This window comes from Pelodiscus sinensis, chromosome 10, assembly GCF_049634645.1.
Source record: "Pelodiscus sinensis isolate JC-2024 chromosome 10, ASM4963464v1, whole genome shotgun sequence".
Taxonomy (NCBI): Eukaryota; Metazoa; Chordata; order Testudines; family Trionychidae; genus Pelodiscus; species Pelodiscus sinensis.
In genome coordinates, this window is record NC_134720.1 from 49,885,039 (window position 1) to 49,900,082 (window position 15,044).

The 15,044-nt window shown below is 46.7% G+C and overlaps 1 protein-coding gene across 4 annotated transcripts in view; it reads right to left on the reverse strand.

Annotated features, from left to right (window-relative positions):
- COPS7B (COP9 signalosome subunit 7B) overlaps positions 1–14,244 on the reverse strand; it is a 40,202-nt gene extending 25,958 nt beyond the window's left edge. Inside the window, exon 1 of one of the 4 annotated variants that reach the window (XM_025179168.2) lies at positions 14,097–14,244. In XM_025179168.2, the coding sequence (XP_025034953.1) occupies positions 14,097–14,168 (72 nt within the window). In that variant the 5' untranslated portion in view covers positions 14,169–14,244. Of the gene's footprint in view, positions 1–360; positions 494–913; positions 1,082–14,096 lie in introns of those variants that run through there. The other 3 variants (XM_075938153.1, XM_075938152.1, XM_006138437.4) reach the window with 3 other exon arrangements.
- Positions 14,245–15,044: the final 800 nt, after the last annotated feature.

Genomic DNA, 15,044 nt, shown 5'->3' on the forward strand with positions numbered 1-15,044 from the left:
AGAGCAGAAGAACACACATATATCTCACAGCAACATGCTATCCAAAGATCTGGGGCCTGAAGATGAGTGTTAGTGCAAGGGAGAAAGCGGGGATTTATCTCGATGTAGCAACCAAAACACTCAGCACAAAAAGGTTTAAAGCTAAATGTACTGTGTATCTTCTGTGTAGAACTATTTGCCTCCGACAGGAGGAGCATAACAAAGGTCTCTGCAAATGCCCACGTGTTTAGACCACAATCAGAAATGAATTCAAACAGGCAAAGGGCTGAAAGTAAAATAAGGTGTCCTGGAGACAGACATCTCGCCTTGCACAGGACACAAATAGTAAAGGCGGCCTCAAATGACATAGCTCAGACGTACATAGGACAAAGCTACCAATTCAGCCCAGGCATTGGTGACCGGCTCCTTCCACTGAAGGCAACAAACCCCTAGTTTACACCAGCGCACGGTAGCCCCATCTCCTGCACCAAAGCGGCAGAGCGCGCGAGGAGATGGCAGGGCAAGAAAGAGACGCTCCGCCCTCTCCCCCACCCTCCTGTTCATAGAGAGGAAGGGGACAATTAAAATCCCAAACATTCACGGGGGGGGGGTCAGGGAGCCCCCTGCTCGGGGGTATCAGAGAAGGGAGGGGTCCAGCCCGGGGCACCCCCGGGGCGGGTGGCGCCATGGGAGGCCCCGTAGGAGCCCCCCCCCCGGGGTAGCTCGGAGGCAGGATCCGTGGGGGCCCAGCCAGGGAGGCGCCCCACAGCCGCGCGGGAGCCCGGGCAAGGGGCGCTGCGGCGGCGGGGCGATGGGGAGGCCTCGTCCCGGGGCCGGGAGCGCCCAGTAGCGGCGGGGGGGAGGGGAGCGCGGGGGGGGGGGGGGGACCCCTCAGCCGCGCGGCGGGCCGTGGGCGCGGGGGGAGGGGCCTTGCCTGCCTGCTCCGTCCGGCTCCCGGCGCCTCGCCCGCCGCTCCTCAGGCCGCCATGACAGCGGCGCCCGCGTCCTGCGCTCCGCTCCTTCCCCCGGCCCCGCCGCCCGCGCGCCGCGTTCCGCCCGCCGGCGGGCCCGCGGAGGAGCGGGCTGGGGGGCGGCGCGGAGCTCGCGGCTCGCGCTGTGTCGCTCACAGGCCAGGCCGGGGGGGGGGGGGCAGGGTCAGAGGTCAAGTAGGAGCGGGGGGGGGGGGGTCAGACGGGCCTCGGGCTGCCAGGTGCCCCCAGGGTCACCCCCTTTTGGAGACAACCGGCTGTAGGGGCTCGGGATCGCCCTGGGTACACTAGTGTGTTGTGCCTCGGGTAGCGCCCCTAAGCTGTGGTCAGAGAACAACCCGGCTACGTCCACACTGGCACCCCCTTCCGGAAATGCTTAAAACGGAACGGGAAAGCGCGTCTACATTGGCAGGGTGCTTTTCCGGAAAAGTGTCCGTGCCAATGTAGATGCACTTTTCCTCCAAAAAGCCCCGAACGTCATTTTCGCGATTGGGGCTTTTTTGCGGAAAAGAAATCTGTGCTGTCTACACTGGCCCTTTTCCGGAACAGTTTTCCGGAAAAGGACTTTTGCCCGAACGGGAGCAGCATAGTTTTTCCGGAAGAGCACTGATGATTTTACAGTAGGTTTTACAGTGTAGACAGCTGGAAAGTTATTCCGGAAAAGCAGCTGATTTTCCAGAATAAGTAGCCAGTGTAGACACAGCATGGGCGTAAGGCCTATAGGTCTGAAACCTGACCGTTGCTGGCCAAGGCGGAGGTCAGAGGTCAATGTGGGTTTAAAACTGAGATGTTGTTGGTAGATCTAATACCAATGAGGTTGTGTCTACGTTGGCGCGATCTTGTGCAAAAGCAGCTGCTTTTGCACCAAAACTTGCTGCCTGTCCACACTGGCTGCGAGTTCTTGCGCAAGAACACTGACGTTCTGATGTGTGAAATCAGGGCTTCTTGCACAAGAACTATGATGCTCCCGCTCAGGGATAAGCCCTCTTGCGCAAGAGCTCTTCCAGAAGAGGCCAATGTAGACAGGCAACATGAATTTCTTGCGCAAGAAAGCCCTATGGTTAAAATGGCCATCAGAGCTTTCTTGCGCAAGAGATCATCTACACTGGCACGGATGCTCTTGCACAAAAGCACATGCCAGTGTAGACTCTCTCTTGTGGAAGAGTTTTTGCACAAGAACTCTTCCGCAAAAGAATTCTTCTGGAAGAAGGTGCCAGTGTAGACGTAGCCTGAGTGTGTTGGCTTAACAGAGTGGATGAGGATGATATAGCCCTATAGACTTTTTCCTACATTGATCTCCACTATGTCCCTGCCACCTTCTGACTGCTCTCAAGAAGCTATACAGAAATCTCCATAAAAAATATAGAATCATCGTGCCAGTGTAGACACAGCCTATCTTGCGCAAAAGCAGTCGCTCTTGCGCAAAAACTTGCTGCCTGCCTACACTGGCTGCGTGTTCTTGCACAAGTAAATTGATATTCTGATGTATGAAATCAGGGCTTCTTGCGCCAGAACTCTGACGCTCCCACTCAGGAATAAGCCCTTTTGCGCAACTGTTCTTGCGCAAGAGGCCAGTGTAGACAGGCAACATGAATTTCTTGCACAAGAAAGCCCTATGGTTAAAATGGCCATCAGAGCTTTCTTGCGCAAGAGAGCGTCTACAATGGCATGGATAATCTTGCACAAAAGCACATCTCTTGTGCAAAAGCACATGCCAGTGTAGATGCTCTCTTCTGGAAGAGTTTTTGCACAAGAACTCTTCCACAAAAGAGTTCTTGCGCGAGAAGCTGCCAGTGTAGACGTAGCCATAGAATATTAGAACTGATAGAGACTGAGAGGTCATCAAGTCTAGTTCCTGCACTCATGGCAGGATCAAGCACCACAGATCATCCCTGACAGATGTTTGTCTAACCTGCTCTTTAAGAAACTACAATGATGAAAATTCCACAAGCTCCCTAGGCAATTGATACCAGTGCTTAACCTCCCTGACAGTTTAGAATTTTTTCCTAATGTCCAACCTAAACCTCTCTTGTTGCAATTTAAGCCCATTGCTTCTTGTCCTATCATCAGAGATTATGGAGAATAATTCTTCACTCCTCTTTATAATCACCTTTTAGGTACTTGAAAACTCTTATCATATTGGTCTTCTCTTCTCAAAACTAAACAAACACGTCATATCAAATGTCAGAGCTCCAGGGCCTTTTGTTTGTTTCGGGCTGCTACCCACCTAAATGGGTTTGCAGCCTGATTCTTCATCTGCATCATCTCCTGTGTCCTCCTGTGATGATGGTCAAGAGGAGAGCTGGCCGGCACTTGGTGACTAAAGGGTTAAACTCAAGTAGCTAAGGGTATGTCTACACTACCACCCTAGTTCGAACTAGGGTGGTTAATGTAGGCAACCGAACTTGCAAATGAAGCCCGGGATTTGAATTTCCCGGGCTTCATTTGCATCTTGCTGGGCACCGCCATTTTTAAATCCCCGCTAGTTTGGACTCCGTGCCCGCGGCTACACGCAGCACGGAGTAGGTAGTTCGGATCAGGCTTCCTATTCCGAACTACCGTTACTCCTCATGGAACAAGGTGTACCGGTAGTTCGGAATAGGAAGCCTAATCCGAACTACCTACTCCGTGCACGTGTAGCCGCGGGCACGGAGCCCGAACCAGTGGGGATTAAAAAATGGCGGCGCCCGGCAAGATGCAAATGAAGCCCGGGAAATTCAAATCCCGGGCTTCATTTGCAACTTCGGTTGCCTACATTAACCACCCTAGTTCGAACTATGGTGGTAGTGTAGACATACCCTATGGGTGTTGGCAGGCACCCAGAAGAACCAATGGGATACAGTGCTGAAATTTGAATTGTATATAGATACCTAGCTGCTCTTCCTTTGTGTGAGTTCTAAGTTAAGGACTGGAGAGAGCAATGTGCAATAATCAGGACTACCATGCATCCAAGGAATTTGGGGTATGGAAGTCGACCGGACCATTGAAGGGATTGTGAGTAAAATAGGGATGTGAAGGACTAGTAGATAGGATAGTTGACTAGTCACTTCCCCCTTTTTGCTGACTCTATTAAATAGATGCAGGAAGGGAGGGAGAAGAAAGGGGGTACTTCAAAGCAGCAGTGCTGCATGGAGCCCGGGGTCAGCTGCTCTGTGCGGCGCTGCCTCTTTAAATGCCACGGGGAGCCCGGCATCAGGCTCCTCATAGCATTTCAAAGTGGCAGTGCCATGTGGAGCCCAGGATCAGCTGGGGACTCCAGCTGACCCCGGGCTCCGTGCAGCGTTGTCACTGTGGAATGCTCCGGGGAGCCCAGTGTTGGACTCCTCGCAGCATTTCAAAGCAGCTGAGCTGCTTGGAGTCCAGGGTCAGCTGGGGAGTCCATGTTTTGAAATGCCACGCAGAGTCCGGGATCAGCTGGGGACTGACCCTGGTCTCCGCACGGCACTGCTGCTTTGAAACGCCACCAAGCTTCGGTGCTTTCACCCTAGGGCTGTTGCTATACTTCAAAGACGGAGGCACCCTATCAAAAAATGCATCGACTATTCGATTAGTCCAGGGGTGGCCAACCCGCGTCTTGCGAGCCGCATGCGGCTTTTCTCCCTCAAAAGTGCAGCTTGCGAAGCCACTCCTATGGCCCCCTCCCCCAAACAGCCCCAGCCTGTGCTCACTGGGGCAACAATTCAAAAAGGCTTCTTCGTAGAAAGAGGTTTACCACTGTCAGAAAAACCCCTCTGTTCTTTTGACTTTCTGTCGAAAGAATGCAATAGTAGTGTAGACATAAGTGTAGTTTTTCCGGAAAAACAGGCTTTTTTCCGGAAAAGCTCTGCAGTGTAGACATACCTATTGTGAAAAACTGCAGGTGTCAAGGGCCAGAGGATGGGGCAAATGATGACAATCAGTCTTGACTTTCTGCTTTGCATAGCAGCATTGAAAGCTCCATTCCCATCTCCTCATTAATTGCTGCAAAATCAGAGGGAAAAAACCCACCATGGGCCACACAAAGCTAAAAAAACCTGAGGAGCCAGGGGATGAATTGCAATGGATAATACCTCTGCATCCTTCAAAACCGGGATGAAAACTATAACTCAAATTGTCTGCTGGTAAAAGCAGGTGTAATTCTTTTGAAGCTATTGGAGTTGTGCCTGCTTAGGCAGGCAGTGAATTTGATTCTGTGACTCCACAGAGAACACAATTCTCTCTGCCTCCAGATGAATGAATGAGGGACATATAATATACAACTCCCAAGAGACTAACTATAGAAAGCAGAACATTTTTCATTTGAGAATGGAGGTTAACTTCACAACAAACTACTGTACTTTAAAAGTGAGGGGAATTTACCTAGGTAATTGATCTCTTGATCCAGGGCTGACCGTAGGCACAGTAATGCTTTTAATCGCTTGAGAATCTATGTTTAGAAGGGTGAGTACTGATCTGGCAGGGCATGGGCCAGTTTAGTTTCGCCACTCTGAGGGTGTGTCTACACTACACTGTAGGTCAAAATTGCATATCTTATTTCCATCTTCTTTCAAAATAGCTTATTTTGAAATTTGGCGTTATCTATACAGCACTTATTACAAAATAAATCGCTATTCTGAAATGTTCCCGTTCCTCGTGGAATGAGGTTTACAGGGACGTTGGAATAGCGAGCCTGTTATATTTTGAAATAACGGGTGTGCTCATATGACACAGAATAGCTATTTTGGGATACTGGAGGTATCTCGAAATAGTTTTGCAGTGTAGACGTAGCCTAAGACTTCCAGGGAGGGGGAAAGAGCCAGAGGAATACTTAGTACCAACTACTTCAAGACAGACCCAAGAAAACCAACAATAGAACACCACTTGTCATCACCTACAGCCCCCAACTTAAATCTGTCCAACAAATTATCAATAAACTACAGCCTATACTGGAACAGAATACTGAACTCCGAGAGGCTCTGGGAGACAGACCCATAGTCTCCTATAGACAACCACCTAACCTCAAGATGATTCTTACCAACAACCACAGGACATACCACACTAATACCAACCCTGGTACCTTTCCTTGCAACAAACCCCGTTGCCAACTTTGTCCACATATTCACTCTGCTGATACCATTATTGGACCTAACCAAGTGAGTTATAAGATCAAGAACACATATTCCTGCGCATTCAGAAATATTATTTATGCAATCATGTGCCGAAAGCGTCCATCCGCGATGTACATTGGACAAAGGTCTCAGACACTTCGCCAAAGGATCAATGCCCACAAAACAGATATCAGACAGGATCACAAAGAAGAAACAGTTTCTTGCCATTTCAACCAGAAAGGACATTGTCTCAACGACTTGATTACCTGCATCCTGCTTCAAAGACCTTTTAAGACTTCACTTCAAAGAGAATCCTCTGAACTGTTATTCATGCTTAAATTCAACACTTTACACTCAAATTTGAATAAAGACGCTAATTATCTTACCCATTACAAAGATAGCTTCCCCAATTATCACCTCTAATATCATTAGCTCACAGACACTTACCTCTCCCCTTTCCCCGCTCTATCCGCCTTCTGTTCTGAAATTTGATTTGTCCTTTTCATATGTGTTCATTTTTTTTTATTGTATCCTTTGGTATATATGGTTGTGACAGTTTTCTTCCACTATTTGATCTGAGGAAGTGGGTCTGGCCCACGAAAGCTCATCACCTATTAAACCATCTTGTTAGTCTTTAAAGTGCTACATAGTCCTGTTTTTTAACTCAGACTGCAGTCATCCAAACTTATGAAAATCAGACACAAGGGCCCAATCCAAGGGAAATTAGGTCCCTAAATACCTTCCAGCCAAGGCATCTGAAGCTGGGCACCCACAAGCACACAGAACTAATGAATACTTCTGAAAATAGTATCCTTATTTTTTCATAAAGCAACTATAGTAGTTGATGGTGGAGGATGGTCAGAATAAGAGTTGGAGAATCACACCTCCTGGGTGTGTTTTCCTACTCTGCCTGAGTCTCACTGCGTCTCAGTGGGAAAGTCCCTTAATTTCTGCATGCTTGTCTCCTGATCTCTTAAGTGGGGACAGTAACGATTTCGTGCTTCATAGGATTCATAGGGTTTTCCACCTCAGGAAATGAGTAACTTTCACTGAAGTCAGCAGGAGTTACTCATCCCCTCTGGTGGGAAAATCAGGCCTCTAATTGAGTTACAAGCTTAATTCATTCATTTGCAACAGACTTTGAGATTCTCAGTTGAAAGTTGCTCTGGGAGAAGCAAAGGACTTAATGGCTGTGTCTAGACTGGCAGGTTTTTCCGCAAAAGCAGCTGCTTTTGCAGAAAAACTTCCCAGCTGTCTACACTGGCCGCTTGAATTTCTGCAAGAACACTGACTTCCTATTGTCTGAAATCAGTGCTTCTTGCGGAAATATTATGCTGCTCCCGTTCGGGCAAAAGTCCTTTTGCGCAAATGCGCAAAAGGGCCAGTGTAGACAGCTCAGATTAGTTTTGCACAAAAAAGCCCCGATTGCGAAAATGGCGATCGGGGCTTTTTTGCGGAAAAGCGCGTCTAGATTGGCACGGACGCTTTTCCACAACAAGTGCTTTTGCGGAAAAGCGTCCGTGCCAATCTAGACGCTCTTTTCCACAAATGCTTTTAACGGAAATCTTTTCCGTTAAAAGCATTTGTGGAAAATCATGCCAGTCTAGACGTAGCCAAAGTGTCTTCACCTTGGACTATCTCTGATGTGTGAAAATCTGTCTTGGTGCTTATATGACCCGAAACACCTTCTTATTAGAGTGTTCTTTAGCTGCAGTGTTTTGGACAGAGTAGAGATGTTGAAGCAAGAGAAAAGAAGGTTACAATATTTAAGATGACAGATCACCAAAGGGTGGACAAGTGTTACAGCAGTGGGATCAATGACTAATGTGTGGAGCTTGGTGATAGTAAAGAGGAAAAAGTGTGATATCAGTCTACTTAATATCACTGGTCTGCCTGAGGGACTGGGAATACATTTCTTAGAACCAGACAGCAACTGGATTTCAAGATCATGCTTTTAGCCAATTGTCCTTCCCCTGACCCTTTCCTCTTTGCAACTGATGCTGCTCTTTTGTTCTCTGGCCTTTTAAAAAAAAAAGACAAATGGGCATTGACAAGTTTGAGTTTATGCTGTAGTCCAAGGGTGGCAAAGGGGCCTCCACAGGCTGGATCCATCCTACCAAGCCAGTGGCTCCACCCCACAACTGCCCCGTCGCTCCCCCGTCTCCAGGCCAATCTAGACCTGAGGATGGGGGAGTTCGTGAAGTCTCCTTCTCCCCCTCTCGCCCACCGCTAAGGGCGCACAGTGGCTAGAGAAAATCAGCTGTTTTACAACAGCCGGCATTTCTCTCTGGCTGCTGTGCTCCCTTGGCAGGATGGGGGCAGGAAGCGAGAGACTTTGTATGTTCCTCTGCCCCCAGACCTTGATTGGCCAGGGGTGGGGAACCGCACGAAGTCTCCTTCCCCTGCCAGGGGCGTGTGGCATCAGAGGAAGCCACCAGCTGTTTTCTCTCTAGCTGCTGCATGCCTCTGGTATGGCGGGGGCAGGGAGCAAGAGACTTCGTGCATTCCCCCCCCCCAAGCCGTGATTGGCCTGGGGGTGGCAGGAGTGCTCAAGGTCTCCTCCCGCTGCGGCACCTAGAGAGAATGACCAGCTGTTTTAAAACAGCTGGTGATTCTTTCTAGGTGTTGGGAGGGGGGGGGAAAGACTTCACACGCTCCTCCACTCCAAGGCCAGTCAGGATCTGTGCGGGGGAGCAGTAGAAGACTTCTGGCCCTGCCCCTGCCGCCCAAGGCCATGCCCCTTCTAGGGTGGCCCAGGGCCACTACAGAAATTTATGAACTAGCCCCCTTTTAAAAATTATTGCCTACCCCGGTCTAGTCCCAGGATGGGAGTGGGAGGAGATGGGGGCGGATGGTAGGAAGGCGGGATTAATGAAACAAAGTGACTTTCTGGGATTGAACTAATGAAATGGGGAGTCAACAAACCCTAGATGAAGATTTACAATACAGAGTTGCAAACACTATATAGAAAAGTGATAGACACCAACATCCCACATGAAGACGGATTACAAGCAATTAGAAACACTATCCCAGAGGACACCACTGCCAACCTGATAGCAGACCTATGTAACTTTGTTCTCACCCACAATTATTTCCAGTTTGAGAACAACTTATACCTCCAGATCAGCGGCACAGCCATGGGTACACGCGTGGCCCCACAGTATGCTAACATCTTTATGGGCTGACCTAGAACAACATTTCCTCAACTCCCGTCCCCTTTTACCCCTTCTCTACTTACGCTACATCGATGACATCTTTATGATCTGGACGCACGGTCAAGAAACACTGGAGACATTCCACAGAGATTTCAACAACCGACACCCCACCATCAACCTCAGCCTGGACCATTCTACACGAGAGATCCACTTCCTGGACACCACAGTACAAATCAACAATGGAAAATTAGACACCACCCTCTACAGAAAACCCTCTGACTCATACAGTTACCTACATGCTTCCAGCTCCCATCCAGAACACACCATACGATCCATCATCTATAACCAAGCCCTTCGATACAACCGCATCTGCTCTAATCCCACTGACAGAGACCAGAAACTTCAGGATCTCTACCAAGCATTTATAAACCTCAACTACCCACCCGGAGAAATAAAAAAGCAAATTGAAAGAGCCAGATGAATACCTAGAAACCATCTACTTCAAGACAGACCCAAGAAAACCAACAATAGAACACCACTTGTCATCACCTACAGCCCCCAACTTAAACCTGTCCAACACATTATCAATAAACTACAGCCTATACTAGGACAGGATACTAAACTCCAAGAGGCTCTGGGAGATAGACCCATAGTCTCCTATAGACAACCACCTAACCTCAAGATGATTCTTACCAACAACCATAGGACATACCACACTAATACCAACCCTGGTACCTTCCCTTGCAACAAACCCCGTTGCCAGCTTTGTCCACATATTCACTCTGCTGATACCATTATTGGACCTAACCAAGTGAGCTATAAGATCAAGAACACATATTCCTGTGCATCCAGAAATATAATTTATGCTTTCATGAGCCGAAAGTGTCCTTCTGCTATGTACATTGGACAAAGGTCTCAGACACTTCGCCAAAGAATCAATGCCCACAAAACAGATATTAGACAGGATCACAAAGAAAAAGAGTTTCTTGCCATTTCAACCAGAAAGGACACTGTCTCAACGACTTAATTACCTGCATCCTGCTTCAAAAGCCTTTTAAAACTGCACTTGAAAGGGAATCCTCTGAACTGTTATTCATGCTAAAATTCGACACTTTACGCCGGGGTCTTAACAAAGACTCTAGTTATCTTACCCATTACAAAGATAGCTTCCCCAATTATCACCTCTAATATCATTAGCTCACAGACATTTACCTTCCCCCCCCCCCACATTCCCCTTCTGTACTGAAATTTGATTTGTCCTTTTCATATGTGTTCATTTTTTTAATTGTATCCTTTGGTATATATGGTTGTGACTATTTTCTTCCACTATTTGATCTGAGGAAGTGGGTCTGGCCCACGAAAGCTCATCATCTAATAAACCATCTTGTTAGTCTTTAAAGTGCTACATAGTCCTGTATTTTGTTTCAACTATATAGAAAGTTCTACCTGCTGTGTTCTTAGTAACTAAGCAGGATGGATTGAGGACATGGTGGTACCTCAAATCCGCAGTTCTGAGGCCCTAACTCATGAAAGAATGGAAGGTCTCATTAAACACAAATGATATTTCTGACCCTTGTGGTCGCAAAACAAATCTTTTGAATATGAAAGAGCATTACAGTTTCAGGGCTTCTGCACTGCAAACTGAACTTTATCAGAGATTCCATTTTAAAGGCACCTACCTATGTATTAAGTTTATTCCCTAATACAGTGATGTGATAGTTTGGGAAACCTGTTTATGTAACATATGAAATCCATTTTGATGTTATAGACTCTATGCCTAACAATAATTTTCTGTGTGCACTGAATCTGTCATTTAGGGTATGTCTACACACCCGCACGCTACGGCTCTGCATTTTAAATGTGGTAAGAGACTTATATTTAAAGTGCTTATATACAAACGCTAGAATTCTAAGTAATAAGATGGGTGAACTAGAGTGCCTTGTATTGAATGAGGACATTGATATAAAAAGGCATCACAGAAACTTGGTGGAATGAGGATAATCAATGGGACACGGTAATACCAGGGTACAAAATATATCGAAAGGACAGAAGAGGTTTTGTTGGAGGGGGAGTAGCACTATATATGAAAGAAAGCATAGAATCAAATGAAGTAAACATCTTAAATGAACCAAACTGTTACACAGAAATTCTATGGATGGTAATACCCACCACCCAATCAGAATGGTGATACTGACTGTGAAATATTCTGGGAAATTAGAGAGAATAGTAAAATAAACAATTCAATAATGATGGAGGATTTCAGCTACTCTCACATTGCATGGGTACATATCATCTCAGGATGAAAAGCAGAGAGAAAGTTTCTTGACACCTTAAATCACTGCTTCTTGGAACAACTAGTCTTAAAACCCACAAGAGGAGAGGAAATTCTTGGTTTAGTCCTAAGTGGAGCACAGGATCTGGACCAAGAGATGACTACAGCTGGGCCACTTGGTAATAGTGAACATAATATAATTAGATTTAACATCCCTGTGGAAAACAATACAGCAGCCTAACCCTGTAAGGGAAACTACACACAAATGAGGAACTTAAACAGAAATTAAAAGGTACAGTGCCAAAAGCGAACACTGCAAGCTGCAAAGAAACTTTTAAAGACACTAAAATAGAGGCACAACTTAAATGTGTACCCAAATTAAAAAACATAGTGAGAGAACCAAAAAAAGGTGCTACCAGCAAGAAAAAAGAAGCAATGAGAGACAAAAAGGCCTGGTTTAAAATGTGGAAGTTAAATCCTAATGAGGAAAAAGAAATGAGCATAAACTCTGGCAGATGAATTGTAAAAATATGATTAGGAAAGCCAAAAAAGAATTTGAAGAACAGTTAGCAAAAAACTAAAAAAGTAATAGCAATTTTTTTTAAGTACATCAGAAGCAGGAAGCCTGCTAAACAACCAGTGGGGCCACTGGTCAATTGATATGCTAAAGGAGTGCGCCAGAAAAAGTCTGACTTCAGTACCAGGCAAACTATTTGAAAGAATAGTAAAGAACAGAATTGTCAGACACATGGATGAACATAATTTGTTGGGGAAGAGTCAGCATATTTTAGAAAGGGAAATCAAGCCTCACTAGTCTATTAGAATTCTTTGAGGAGGTCAACAAGCATGTGGAAGCCAATGGATATAATGTGCTGAGATTTCCAGAAAGCCTTTGACAAGGTCCTTCACCAAAGACTTTGAAGTAAAATGAGCAGCATGGTATAAGAAGGAATATCTTTTCACGGACTGGTAACTGGTTAAGTGATAGGAGACAAAGGGTAGAAAGAAATTATCAGTTTTTAGAATAGAAGTAAGTTGTAGTTTCCCTCAGGGGTCTGTACTGGAACCAATCCTATTCAGTGTATTCATAAATGATCTGGAGAAAGGGGTAAACAGTGAAGCAGCAACATTTGCAGATAATACAAAATCGTTCAAGATAGTTAAGTCCGCAATAGACTGTGAAGAGCTGCAAAAGATTCCTACAAAACTGGGTGACTGGGCAACAGAATGGAAGATGAAATTCATCGCTGATAAATGCAAAGTAATGCCTATTGGAAAACATAATCCCAACTACCTGTCTACAATGATGGGATATATATAATAATGGAATGATGGGATTTATCTTTTGATTCCTATCATCTAATGTTACCACTCAAAAGAGCGATCTTGGAGTCATTGTGGAGAGTTCTCTGAAAACATCTACACAATATGCAGTTGCAGTCTAAAAAGCAAACAGAATGTTGGGAATCATTAAGAAAGGGATCCAAAATAAAATAGCAAATATCTTATTGCCTCTTTTTACATCTATGCTATGTCCTCAACTTGAATACTATGTGCAGATGTAGTCGTATCATCTGAAAGAAGATATTGGAATTGGAAAAGGTTCAGAAAAGGGCAACACAAATTATTAGGGATACATAATAGCTTCCGTATGAGGAGAGATTAAAAAGACTGGGTCTTTTCAGCTTGGAAAAGAGATGACTAAGGGGTGATATGATAGCAGGCTATAAAATCATGAGTGGTGTGGAGAAAGTAAATAAGGAAAAGTTATTTACTCCTTCCCATAACACAAGAACTAGTGATCAACACACGAGATTAATAGGTATCAGATTTAAAACAAATGAAAGGGAGTATTTCTTCACACAATGCAGTTTTGGCCTTTACAACATCCTCTGTCAGGGAGTTCCACAGGTCAACCTGTGGAACTCCCTGCCAGAGGATGTTGTGAAGGCCAAAACTTTAATAAAGTTCAAAAAAGAACTAGATACATTCACGGAGGACAAGTCCACCAATGGCTATTAGGCAGGGTGGTCAGGGATGGTGTCTCAAGCCTCGGTTTGTCAGGGCTGTGAATGGGCATCAGGGGGTGCTGGATCACTTGATGATTCTCTTCTGTTCATTGCCTCTGGGGCACCTGGCATCACCCACTGTCGGAAGACAGGATACTGGGCTAGATGGACCTTCGGTCTGACTCGGTATGGCCATTCTTATGTTCTTAATATTAATTACTAGATATTTGCCATGGATTATTTTTGCAAACACATGGCACCTACTTTGAGGATTGTGGATTGATCCCGAGGACAAAATCTGAATAGGATAGCATCACTTCCTCCCAAGCTGATCCTATACAGATCAGTCCAGATGGCCTCTTGACTGGACTGGAGTCATGAAACCTCCTGCCTCAGCTGCAGACCGGTATAGCTGGATGATGCTGAATGTGGAGAAATAGCTCAATAAAGCTCCAATATTACAAAAAAAGAGATCAAAATCTCCCGCTGTTTCTTTCCCTTTTTAAACAGACTCTGCGGTGATAGCCCTTTGGCTCTGCCTGCGCTGCTGTCTGCAGCCAGCAAATCATGGCTTTACTCTTTTAATCCATTTTATCTTTTAATATCGGCATTATCCTTTCACTCACATCATCTCCTCTCCTCGCAGCACTGCCGCCCGGGTCCTCTTTAGACAGTGGGTAGTTCACCTTGTTTCCCATTGGTGCCTGGCCGGGAGCCCCGCTTGTAAATCGGCAGTCACGTCACCAGTGAGTCGGGCAGCGGGGTCATGGAGACCTGGGGGGAAAGTTCTAGAATGTGCGCGGCTGTTGGGCAGTTGCTCGGGCAGGAGCCTGTTAGCCAGGTCACGGAGCCATCACGCCAAGGGGCCCGATCCACACCCCATTGAAATCAATGACACTGCCCCTAGACTATTGGGTGGCCTAGGCAGTCTCCCTTGGGAGGGAGGGCAGGAGCTGATACGGGCAGGCCCAGAGCTGTGAGGAGCATGGCAGGGAAGCACCAGGAGTCAGGCCTGCCCCTGCATTCACTGGGAGGTGGAGTGACCCGGCCCCAGCTCTCAGCCACATCACTGGGCAGGGTATTCGGGGAAAGGGTGGAAAGGCTTCTGCACTCACCGGCGGTAGGAAATGGAGTTAACAGGGCTGGGGCCAAGTTGCTTCACTTCCTTCTGCCGCTGGATGTGTGTTTGGGGGGAACGCCTGCTGCCGGTGCCAGGCTCCCACTATTGCCCTGGGCTGTGTTGCTCATGGGAAGGAGCTTGGAAGAAGAAGCGGAGCGGGGCAGAAAGAGGTAGGGTGGGGGCAGAGCATAGATAGGGGTTCAAGGAGTGGAGTGAGTGTGGGATAGGGGGGTGGGGTGAGGAGTGGCTGTCCCAAGCCCCACATGCCCCTAGAGATGGCTCTGCTTGGCACAGCCTTTGAGAGGGCCAGTTGGGGGTGGTGTTGGCTGCCAGAGCCAGCACTGGCCCATACACAGCACGCAGTTGTCTAGGGCACCACAAAATTCCGGGCAATTTGGTGTGTAGTTTGTGCATTGGTAGGGATGGCCTTGCAAAACACCATTCTCTTTGAATC